Source organism: Medicago truncatula, chromosome 2, assembly GCF_003473485.1.
Source record: "Medicago truncatula cultivar Jemalong A17 chromosome 2, MtrunA17r5.0-ANR, whole genome shotgun sequence".
In the NCBI taxonomy this organism is placed as follows: Eukaryota; Viridiplantae; Streptophyta; class Magnoliopsida; order Fabales; family Fabaceae; genus Medicago; species Medicago truncatula.
The window spans coordinates 20879785-20891919 of NC_053043.1; the positions used below are offsets into that span (position 1 = coordinate 20879785).

The 12135-nt window shown below is 33.6% G+C and overlaps 2 protein-coding genes across 2 annotated transcripts; one reads left to right on the forward strand and one right to left on the reverse strand.

Annotated features, from left to right (window-relative positions):
• Positions 1-233: 233 nt before the first annotated feature.
• Positions 234-3224, forward strand: LOC25486686 (F-box/FBD/LRR-repeat protein At1g13570). The gene is made up of 5 exons (XM_024775936.1): positions 234-355; positions 443-506; positions 1047-1913; positions 2072-2227; positions 2638-3224. The coding sequence occupies exons 2-5, from the start codon at positions 504-506 to the stop codon at positions 2953-2955; spliced, it is 1344 nt and encodes a 447-aa protein (XP_024631704.1). The 5' UTR covers positions 234-355; positions 443-503; the 3' UTR covers positions 2956-3224.
• Positions 3225-4483: 1259 nt separating this feature from the next.
• LOC25486687 (vacuolar protein sorting-associated protein 2 homolog 2) lies at positions 4484-11201 on the reverse strand. The gene is made up of 11 exons (XM_013608309.3): positions 10978-11201; positions 10812-10856; positions 9592-9626; positions 9454-9504; positions 7697-7801; positions 7544-7615; positions 7055-7126; positions 5349-5429; positions 5213-5248; positions 4906-4964; positions 4484-4809 (listed from the first exon to the last, which is right to left on the reverse strand). Exons 1-11 carry the CDS (start codon positions 11009-11011, stop codon positions 4749-4751), a joined length of 651 nt encoding a protein of 216 aa, XP_013463763.1. The 5' UTR covers positions 11012-11201; the 3' UTR covers positions 4484-4748.
• Positions 11202-12135: the final 934 nt, after the last annotated feature.

Below are 12135 nucleotides of genomic sequence, written 5' to 3' on the forward strand. Positions count from 1 at the left end.
ATTGGGTGAAATCAATGTAGGACCTACACTTTGAGCCGAGTTAAAAAACACTATTAAAATTCGGACTCAATATTTAAGACCCAAACCCTATAATTAATCGGGTTAAATGGGCCGGCCCGTTCTGAGAGCTCTATCCACGTTGAAAACTTTGACTCTTTGTTCATAATTAAATTGTTCAAAAAAAAAAACTTTCATAATTAAATAAAATAAATAAATAATAAATAATAGAATGCATTTTGAGTATGTGACTCAAGAGTTGTACCCCAGTGTTGACTCGTGACCGTAGTTACATGTGTGAACCCTAAATTTGAACAAATCCTTCAGTGAGTTTAAGAGAGTCCCACCCCATTTTTCGGTAAGAAGATTTTTGGTTCCTACTTCTCGTTCATTTCAATTCCTTTCTTATTTTTTTCAAACTAATTAATGTTTTTGTTTGGTGTAGCAATCACATTAGAAGATTATTGCGTCTAATTTTCCTGGAACTTCTCAATCGGTAACTTCTCATGGTAATTCTCTAATTTCTTTCTGAGTTCAATTTGCATTCCATGTTTTAATTTTGATATACTGTTATCACACAACATTAATTTATTTATTTTAAACTCGATATTGGGCGAAAACCGACCCAATTGAAGTTAGAACAAAGCTCAGTATGGACCCATTCTTTAAAAGATATAATTTTAAATTGTTTTTTTTTATATGCTATAAGTTGTTTTTATTAGCTATATTGGAGAACTTATGAAAATAAGTTGAAAAAAGTTAATGAAAATTGGCATAAACTGTTTTCATAAGTTCTCTTAAATAGTCTAACAAAACTTTTGCCAGTATATAAGCTCAAATAAGTCAATCCAAACATGCCATATATATGTGTATGACACTGTAGTATAACATTCTTGTATTGCTTACATTAGTTTGAGTTTCAAGGTTCTCTCTTATTTGACCTAGCTATGATTCTTGTATGCATACATAGATACCTATATACACTAACCGAGTTTGTTATCTGATTTGCGTATGTACCTTTGTTTGAATATGAATATATCTATCTACAGGGAAAAAAACAAAAAAATTCTACTCCCCAAAAGGTTATTGATGAGCAACCGGATCCGGATAGAATAAGTTGCTTACCAGGTCATGTAATAGATCAGATTCTGACTTACTTGCAAATTAGGGATGCAGTGAGAACAAGTGTTTTATCTAGAAAATGGAGGAACAAATGGAACACACTTCCAAATCTTGTGTTTGATAGAAATTGTGTTGCAGCCATTGATGACCAGTTAGTTATTGAGAGGAAGTTATTGAAAATTGTTGATCATGTACTTTTACTTCATTCTGGGCCAATCAACATGTTCAAGTTCTATGATGAACATCTCATTGGTGAGAGTTTTCTGAGTGATATTGATCGGTGGATTCTTCATCTAACTAGAAGCTCTATTAAAGAGCTTGTGCTGAAATTTTGGATAGCGGGATACTACAAGATACCTTGGTGCTTATTCTCTTGTCAAAGTTTACATCATTTGAAATTACATTGGTGTTGTCTTAAACCTCCAACGACGTTTGAAGGCTTTAAGAGGTTGAAGAGTCTTGATCTGAATCTAGTAACAGTGGCTCAAGATGCTTTTGAAAACTTGATCTCTGGCTGCCCTCTGCTTGAAAAATTGAAATTGATAGAAGTTGATGGTTTCACCCAAATTAATATTCGTGCACCAAATCTCAAGTTTTTGGAAATTGATGGCGAATATGAGGGTATTAACTTCGACAACACTTTTCAATTAGCTGTGGTAGTCATTGATTTATGGTGGGATTTTAACTTACAAAGCAGCAATCAAGGTGGATCGCGTGAAAGCAGCAATATGCTAAAGATTTTCGATCATCTACCTCACATACAAAGCCTAGTGATTGAAAGCAATTTTTTAAAGGTATAGTGCTCAAACATCTGAATATTGAATTTGACTTTTGTAGTGACTTGCCTATTACTATTTAATATGAATCACAATCATTTTGTATTCAACTCCTGATCTTTATGCATTAAAAACCTTGTATTCTGATTTAGAGTCATTTTTCTGGTGTGCTTCAGTATTTGGCTGCAGGTGTTTTGCCAGTAAAGCTTCCTACACCTTGTATTTATCTAAGCTATCTTTCCTTATGCATAAACTTCGACAACCTAAAGGAAATTTCGGCTGCTCTTTGCTTGCTCAGAAGCTCACCTAATCTTCGAAAATTAGAAATATTTGTGAGTACTCATTTAGTTTAGCTTGGTTTTGCTTTTCTTTCTGGCTGCTGCTTTTGGTTGCACTTGCACGTCGTGTTTTTGTTTTTATGTAGTTATTAAGCTCTAGAATTTGCAAACCTTTTTTGCTTCATGTATCTGTCCATCATTTAGCTTTGGAAGTTAGTTTCTAAGACTTATAGTTGTGAGTGCGGTATTGCTAACAAAAGTCATGAATCAGTTGCATTTTAAATGGAGTTAGTTACATTGTTAGTGCAGTAGATTCCTATAAAATAAGAGACAAGTATACCTCATTTTTCATCTTTTTATCAATCAACACAATGTTACCTTTAGAGTTTTAATATGCTCTATGTCCCTCTTATGCATACTATCTTTCCCTCTTTGATCCATGGACTTGTAACAATTGCATGTAGTCATGGAATGAGGCGCGTGCTTCCCCTTTCACACCTGCCGCCTATTGTTGGGAAGATATATTTTCGGCACCAGCCATGCCCATTCAAGTGCGACATGTGGCGATTGATGGCATCTTTGGTACCAATTTGGAATTAGATTTTATCAAATTTCTACTTCTATATTCTCCCATGCTAGAAAAGATGACTCTGAAGCCTGTTGAAAGCTTCACACCGGAGCTGGTGAGAGGACTAATTCGGTTCAAAAGAGCGTCAGGAGAAGCTGAAGTTATTTGGGAAGACTCTTCTCTTCATAATGATTATCTTGTGATAGATAATTGATGCCAATTGTTCTTGGTCTTTAAAATAGATTGTGTAAGACTTTTTACACTTTTTACGATGGAAGTTATTGGGCAGTTATGTTTGTATTATGTGTCAGTTATGCATGGATTTGTGTTTCTGATTAGTAGGGAATCAAAGTGTATACGGTTAACACTTGAAGGATTTATGTCTTTTTTTTTTTTTTTTTGAGAGGATGATGGATTTATATATTGTAATTGTTGAGATATGGTGGAAGTATTTTTAATTAATTTGTCATATTTGACAGTCAAGAGAGGTAAAGCAGAGTGTCCACAATACAGTTGTGGTGAAAATGCTATCTTGTAGCAGAAAAATGAAACTACAAAAAAAGAAAAATTTCCCTGCATTTTCAGTTTCATTCTCCATACGCCACATTATCTAAATGAATTTTTTAGATTGATGAAATTGCAAAGCCATTATAAATTCACACGCATAAGTAGAGGTGTTGAGGTTCGAACTCCGGTCGTGGTGTCCGACCTAACAATTTGACATCTTTGGCAATTGAACTGGGAGTTGTGGACATTATCGAAATTTCTTAATTGTGACAAATAACAAGGTAATGTGCATCTAATAAACAAATGCTTATAAATAAACACCCTTAACAATCGTGACGTTGCTTAGCCTTATTCATAATCTTGGTGTGGTTCTTAAAAGTTGCTAAGATTTGTGGGTTCTTTTTTGTTTTATAATTAGATGTAAATAAATAAAATTATGTGAATTAACAGTATGCTAGAAACAAAATCTTATGTTGTAAAATGAACCTTCAATTTTAATTTCCGGTGCAATTCGAATTGATCACTTCTTTAATCAATTTTAAATTTTAAATCATCACCAACAGTGCGATAGTTTTTTCATTACTGAGATTTTAGTAAAAATAACTGAACTTTATTATCAATAATATTAAAAAACATGAAAGATACACACAATCAAAATCCTAAACAAATGATCACTTTGTTACCAATAATGAAACTATATGCATACAAACTGTAAAAAAATGCTAATGTATATACAAAAAACCATAATTTGTTCCCATGTTTAATTTGATATGCTGCACACGTAAAAGTACCTCCATCCTGCTCATAAGCTGCTTCTTACTTGTTTCAATACTTGTCCATAAGTTATTAATAAGACCTTGATTAACCTTCATAAAACAACTTCTTAGCCAAGGGGAACCCTATAATCTACATGGTCACGATGAAAGAGGTGGATATAGTAAAAAGAGTAGAAGAGGAGATACTACTGATGGTGATTGAAGGGACAAGGGTGGTGGTAATGAAGGTCATATGAATCTTGGCAATGGCTCCGGCAAAAAACTGAAGTCGAGGAGGAACAATAAAAAAGAGAAAATAATAAGAGCCATTTTCATAATTTGGACAGTGTCGCTACATTCTTAAACCTTTGCTGCAAATAAATTCTCTAGAAAATAGAATATGCCATGTGATCTCATACACCTTATGCAGGTGCCTGCGGTACGGATAGAATTCAACAAGAAAAAAAAAAGTCTAGCATCTAGTACCGACCGAAGTAGCTTATTGACTGCCACTTGAAACATTTAGTTAGGATTGTTTTTCATTATGTTTATTAGATAGATCCTAAACAAACACACAGAATTTATAAATATTTCTGCTAGTGATACATTCATGTCTCACAACTATACTTTATATCTAACACATTCAAATATAATCAGAAACAAAATGAGGTGCCGTTAATACAATCTTATTGTTGCTATATATTATACATTAAGAAACATATCTATCAACAGCTGTAGCAGATCTTTATATTCTTCGAAGAGAAGCCAATCTCTTTTCAAGTTCTTCAACATCTTGGGATTCTGATCTGCATATGCACAAAGCAACAGGGAAGTTAGAAACGCAACCAATAACAGAAGTAGATGTGTCTACACAGTTCTCCATAAATAAGATTGAAGTTTACCTTGGAGCGGCATTTTCAGCATTCCTTGAAGCAATCCGACCTTTCGGAGCAGAAGATAACTACCATAAGAAGAAAAAGAAAAAAAAATCAGAATCAGGCCCAATACTCATAAAAGTAATTAAAGAATCAGCGCAATGACAAAGGATTTGTCATAAAACAACTACTCTTAAACTCTTGGAAAAACGCATAAAAGCTCTGATGCCATGCCATGAACTAACTATTCGATAAACTAAACCTTGGGTGAAAACACGTGATTTTAATATTGTATCTCTAACTAACATAATGAAATATTGGGCTCAAAACAAACCTGGGATGCAATATCCACTCCAATTTCATCAAGAACCTGCCATGAATAAATGAAAATCAGATATGACAGAGGAAACTTTACATATGTAATAGTAAGTGCTGCTATATGATTATGTTAGTCATTTATTTATATGTACCTGGTTAGTGAGTTCTTCTGATTCTTCCTCGGCTTCATCTTTGTCTAAAGTTTCATCAATAGATTCGGACATCATCTCAATCTGCATTTCGGATAACATAAATTGTTGGAGAGAAAAGAAATATTTTAGTCCAAGTTTCATCAATATTTTCTGACATCACCTCAATCTGCATCTCGGATAACATTATAAATTTTTGGAGAGAAAAAAAATAAATATAATCTAATGCTATGGCTGGAGCCTGCTTTAAGTACTACCATGAAGTTATCAAGGCAGGCACAACATCTGCTTGAATAGATTACTAAGCTAAGTGTAATAAAAGGGAATTTGATGTTGATAAAGCTCTCGCCTCACCGTGGTTGAGTACAGCAAAGTACTTGATCCATCGCAGATCTATCGTAGCGACCATTACCTTGCTTTTGCTAGATATTAGAGTATAGTGAATAAACCATAGTTAGGTTATATGTAAATTATGGTTAGTTAGTTAGTTAGGTAGTTGTGAGTTAGTTAGACTAACTCACCCCTATAAATAAGTCTCAACTATTGTACTCTCATTCATCTTTTGTCAAATCTAGTTTACTCTACTATGAGTCACTATGGGTATCTCCCACATGAATAAACCATAGTTAGGTTATATGTAAATTATGGTTAGTTAGTTAGTTAGGTAGTTGTGAGTTAGTTAGACTAACTCACCCCTATAAATAAGTCTCAACTATTGTACTCTCATTCATCTTTTGTCAAATCTAGTTTACTCTACTATGAGTCACTATGGGTATCTCCCACATGAATACTCTTATGCACTCTTCCTTGCTGATCACTGTGACCTTTATCCCTGGGATTCCATGATTCATAACACTAGAGGCTGGTTCCATAAATTGAACCTGTGACCTCCTAGTCACATGGTGCAATCCCAATTGCTGTGACTAGTTTCCCCTTTTGGTAGTTTAAAATATGTCGCTTGAAGCCCACGTCACAGCAATATTCTGACCCTTACTTATTTTAGTTCTTATACTTACATTTGGATACTTCATTTTTGGTTGTTTACTTTAGCTCTTAATTTCACTGTCTTTGAAATACAACAACCTCTCTATTGCCCACAATCTTCAAAAGTATTTGTTATTATTCCAACCTCAAGTTCTCCTTCTGTGATTTTTCCTATTTATTGTCACTATATAATACAACCTTGTCCAGTGCCAAAACCACACCCACTATCGTCTTAAGTATAGTGGCAGGTTTCTTTTAATTTTTTTCGTTTTCAGCTGAAAAGTACCATCTTGATGACAGTTCCATAAATCACTATACCCCATACTCTTCAATTTCGTTGTTTCTGTTGCTTATCATTTACAATTAAACATGTTACCTTTATTTAACTCCTAGTTTATTGTTGTTCGCTCAATTAGTTCTTTATCTGGAATATATTGTTAATTTATAGCAACCAAATTTCTTTTAAGCACCACCTTTGGGTGGATCATGCAATGCTGAGAGACCGTAAATTTTTTCACAAAAGTTCCCAACAGTCTAACACCGGAGAAACACTGGATTGGAGTAAGAAAAAAAAAGACTAATAATTGTTCGTTGTGGTGTGCAATCTATGGCAATTGTCATCTCAACTAACAGTCTCCCTCTCAAAAAAATTCTAAAAGCAGTGTAGAATAAACTGATTTTGCATGATAACATATTACAAATATACAAAAAAAGCATAAAATTACCGTCATGTCGAGTTGTGCTGATTGTTTTTGGAATTCTTGAATCACTTTAGCCTGCTTTGCCGGTGCCATTTGCTGAGAAGATAAGCAAGGTAATGATTATTATCATTCTAGTCATAAGCACAAAAGTTTAAAAAAATTTAACAATGCCAGAAAAGCATCTAACACATTACAAATTTAGATTCAGTGCAAGCAGAGAATTGTTGAAAGCACAATTGTTTACACTTTTTTGTATTGAAGTGTAAACCATGGATGGAAATCATAAATATCTAGTCTTCTGTCAAAGATATCCGATGAAAGTTAAGTTACTCTCAACAATATGGGACTTAATGCTTTGTTTGTTTCTTTGGCAAAGGCATATCAAGAGTTCAAGACAACCTCTACCCTTTGGGTTGTAAACTGATTTTGTATATCAATAATTACCATAAAACAGAAATAATTGTAGTCCAAAATTTTGAACAATGGAAAGCAGAAACAACCCAGAAAATATACCTTATTCATTGCCACCATTGCTTTAGTGGCACCCTTCATTCCTGTAGAGATTGAAGTGCTTGCATATAATGCCTACAAAAGAAATTTGGAAATTATGAAAAATGAAAATCAAGCTAGCCCTCTTGAAAACAAAGAAGAATTTTTTTAGCGCACCTGTGTGTGAGTTGCTACACCCCTGATCTGTGCACGACTTCCCTGCAGATTGGTTATCTGTTGGCGTAACCTAACTAGCTGCCTAGCCAGGATTTTAGTAGAAGCCTGTAACCAAACACTTCTTTAGTTAGCAATGTCATACGACAAATATCATGCATTCCAAATCAGTTCGGATACACACAGATACATATAAATTTAACAGTGCTTCCAGTTGGGCAGATACTATAATAGTGCTTCACTACATTACAACTGCAATTGCTTCCAGTTGGGCAGATAATACAATAGTGCTTCACTACATTTAAATATATTCTAACCCCCTCCATTCAACCAAAAATAAAGACAACAATGTAATTAACATCATAATATTGCTATTTTTAACTTTTTCTAATGTTATATAAATAGATTTCTAACTGGACGACCCTCTCCCCCTAGCATACCAATTTCTTTTTGCAAAACGATGTTTATGATTGTTATTAGGCCAAACTAGTTGTAAAAAGAAACATTTACACCAGTAGCAAGGATGAACCACCGTCAGAAATCCTACTCTTTTTTGCTTGTAATTAAAGCTGAGAGTTGCAACAGTCTAAATTAAATAATGCAAATATTCAAGGCATTTCTTCATGAAGATTTAGAGGAGAATTATATAGGGATTCTGCTTGAATGATGTCCTTAGTGGAGGAATGGTGTGCAAATTGAATAATGTTTCGTATGATTGAAACCATCTCTCGTGCTTGATTGGTGAGATTCATAAACGAAGGAAAAGCCAACAATTGACTTAGTAAAGCTAAAATACTTGTAGTTGAAGTTGCTTATTCGCAACAAGGCCTCTTCATTTCCCAAATCAAACATGTCCTCGATCTTCTTAAGGACACAGTAAATTGGGTTGCAAGGCTACTCTTCAGTTCAGAATGATGAATACATTTCTGAGTTGATAATGTTCAATATCAATATTCATGAATGGCCAAGAGTATGGCACTTACAACAAGCAATAAAGGATATTCTGTAGCAAGTCAAGAACGGTTAGATGGAATTTTCTAGAAGTGGTGGAAATCTAAACATATACTCACTATGCAGTATTAGTCATCGATTGGAGGTCAACCTCATACTCTTATATGTGCTTGTGTAAAAACTTTGTTGCCTCTAGAATAGTAAGAAACTGAACTTAGTTGATCGTTTAAATGCAAAAATTTAATTTCAAGCTATGGCTCGAGGAATATGTCAGTAACTATAGTTAAAGATTGTATTGGATGACCTCAACTAAATACAAAACTTCTAAGAAGTTGTTGCACACCAAAAAACCACCTATCTCATAATCTAATACTTAGCATAATAAGTCAATGCCAGGATTGAACAACAATTCATCAAATAAAAGGTGATAAAGGTCTGATTACTAAATCTGTGTTCCCCTGGACATCAATTGGTAGGTTTGTTGGTTAGAGGACTTTCTTCTACAAAGCAGTTTCAAGATCTTAAGGACCAATTGGGAATGATAGATATTTGTTTGTTTGTTTGGATTGGCGGTGAGTTTGACAAAATCACGGTGTGGGTTTCCATGATTATGACAATTCAACTGCCGAATCAAACATACACTTATGCCTCAACTAGAGAGGGGGTGGGTGTTAAGAGTTATTAATACTCGTTATTATTACTATTATAATGATTCTATTGCACCTTTAATCCCAATTAAGATGAAAACACCCAAATATACATCTAAATAAAGACTGTTATCAATATCGCAGCGTTAATAATGTACTTACCTCATTTCCAGTTTTTGCCTCTCTTTTAATCTCTGCCACCAACTTCTTTTCCTGCAGCAGACAAGGCAGTTAAGCACTAAAAGGAAATATGAAACAGAAAGTAAAATCACTAAGAAGATCTCTGTTAGCACTATTTACCTCCATCTGAAGCGATGCTATCTCTCTTTCAATTCCTACAAGAAAGAAAAGTTATACAAACGATAATTTACTTGAACGTGAAACGTTGCTAGCTTCTACCAAAGCCTTGCAATGTACATCCAGAAATAAGAATAAAAGGAAGCAACTAAGAATGATGCAGAAGTGCCACTTTATTAAAATCAAAATATTATATCAAGTGAACTCCAAGGGTTTGGTCTAGTCGACAAGTCTTGGATACGGAGGTTCCAAATTCGAGCTCCGCTAGTGCCCTTGGAGGGAGGTAAATGTAAATCCATTTGTAAGTGCCATAAAGCATTGCTAACTCATACAAATTCTGAGTACATTTCACATGTAACTATTTTTTTTTTTATAATCGAAAATGTTAGTAATTAGTTGATAGATTAATATGTACTCCTTTGTCCCAAAGACCTCCAAACTGTTTAACCCTTAGCTCAAATAAGATGAGCTACCCAAGTACCCAACCCCCCCACCCCCTCACCTTTAACTATTTGATTTTAACTATAAGTGTGCCACTCCAAACATTAAAACCCCCCTACGAATTATAAGCTATGAAGCATTTACGACATACAGGACAGACATTGAACCGTCGACACGTAATAATTTGGAAAAATGGAATACTTGAATGTAACCACATGTGTTGGACACGGCATGCCTTCACAATGTGAGAAGTGTCGATGCTACATAGATTTCAATAAGTTATATTATATTCATTATTTTAAGGTATTATAAGGTAATTTTTTTTCTATTCTAGCAATTCATATTCATATATAAAATCAAGGGTTAATAGTGTTTTTCACCCCTGTAATATATGTCATTTCCGGTTTTCACCCCTATAAAATTTTCGGTTTGATTTGCACCCTCGTAAAATTTTTATTTTCCGGAAAACACCCTTAATAGGCCATTCAAAAACCAAAATTTCTTGAAAAAAAATTCTGAAAATGGCCTATTAGGGGTGTTTTCCGGAAATTTTATTTTTTACGAGGATGCAAATCAAACCGAAAATTTTATAGGGGCGAAAACCGAAAATGACATATATTACAGGGGTGAAAAACACTATTAACCCTAAAATCAAAAGGAAACAATTAAATTTGTGATATACAAAATAAATTCAGAAATTATACAAGTAAATATTGAATAAAATAAAATAGACTAGTAAAATAAGAAGCATTAGAAATTAAAGTAATTAATAATGAAATTACCTCTTGTTGCCACAGACATTTCTCTCTTACTTTGTCGCAGAGCTTCTGTCATTGAAAAAACAACAATAGACAAAAACAAAAGCAGAATCTTAACAACCGCGAGTTTGTTCTTAACAATAATAACTAGATCGAAGTTATGAAGGTGGAAAAAGAGAGATGAACGAACCTTTGGGTGTGGTTTTCTTCTTGAAGATGTTCATTTTTGAACAAAACCAAAACCTAATTCAAGCAGAGGATGTTACTGTAGCACGACACTACTAGCTCTTTGTGTGCAGAGAGTGTTGTTACTAATGAACGAATTAAAACGTTGTTTTTTTGTTTTGTTTGTAATAAGGAAGGAAAAAAAAAAAGAGGAGAAAAAGTGTAAGAGAGAGAGCTTGGGCTTGGGGAGCGTGCTGTGTATTGGGTATCTACTTGTCTTCGTCCAACTAGCCGTTACACACCCTCAATTTCCTGTTTCAATTTCTTTCTTTTTTTTTTTGTCTCTTTTCACCTATATTTTAGTGTGAGACCATGTTCTACACCTAAAAATATTTTATTTATAAAATTATGTATAAGATCAAGATTAAGATCTCAATTGTTATATATTAAAAAACTATACGAAAAATCGTAGAATAAAATAAAATTATACGAACATTTTTCTGGCTGCATCGGTTTTCGACCCATCAAAGGTGGGCGACTAATCTGCCTCATACGTAGAGGCATGTACATTGGTCAAGTGTTGTTTCTTTTGGAAATCGAACTCGTATTCCCCGGATACGTCATTGGAAGGAGGTCCTTGCCACTGGAGCCCAAACAACTTTGTTTATAAGAACATAATTTAGTTGATAAGAACATTGTATTATATATGCATGAGTTGATGTTCGAATATTGAATTCTCCATTTATTTAACTTAAGGCTGAATTAGACGAGAAACAAGGGTAGGGTACGAAGGATCTAGAGATAAATGAATTGAAGAAATGCATAATTTTTGATTGAACGATATGATATTGTTTAACTCATGTAGTTGACATCCACTTAATGAGATAAAACATGATTGTTTTTGTTAATTTTTTATTTTACCCAAAATAAAAAAGTAACCACGTAAGCAATAAAAGATATAAAGTAATATATATATATATATATATATATATATATATATATATATATTGGATTTAAAGCTTAAAAATTATAATACTCAAAACACCTATGGAATTGAATGATTAGGGAAGAAACTTTACAATGACTTAAACCATGGACTACTCATCTAAATGATCTTTTATTTGTCTTCATATGCAAAGAAGATAACTAAAAATATAGCCAAAAATATCATATGATGTTCTGT

Excerpts from the sequence above, each read along its gene's own strand:
- LOC25486686 (XM_024775936.1), top strand. Across the intron at positions 1,914-2,071 it reads TTGAAAGCAATTTTTTAAAG|TATTTGGCTGCAGGTGTTTT; the intron begins GTATAGTGCTCA and ends GGTGTGCTTCAG. Across the intron at positions 2,228-2,637 it reads TTCGAAAATTAGAAATATTT|TCATGGAATGAGGCGCGTGC; the intron begins GTGAGTACTCAT and ends AATTGCATGTAG.
- LOC25486687 (XM_013608309.3), bottom strand. The coding sequence starts at position 11,011 with ATGAACATCTTCAAGAAGAAAACCACACCCAAAG. Across the intron at positions 9,505-9,591 it reads TAGCATCGCTTCAGATGGAG|GAAAAGAAGTTGGTGGCAGA; the intron begins GTAAATAGTGCT and ends TGTCTGCTGCAG. Across the intron at positions 4,810-4,905 it reads GCTGAAAATGCCGCTCCAAG|ATCAGAATCCCAAGATGTTG; the intron begins GTAAACTTCAAT and ends GTGCATATGCAG.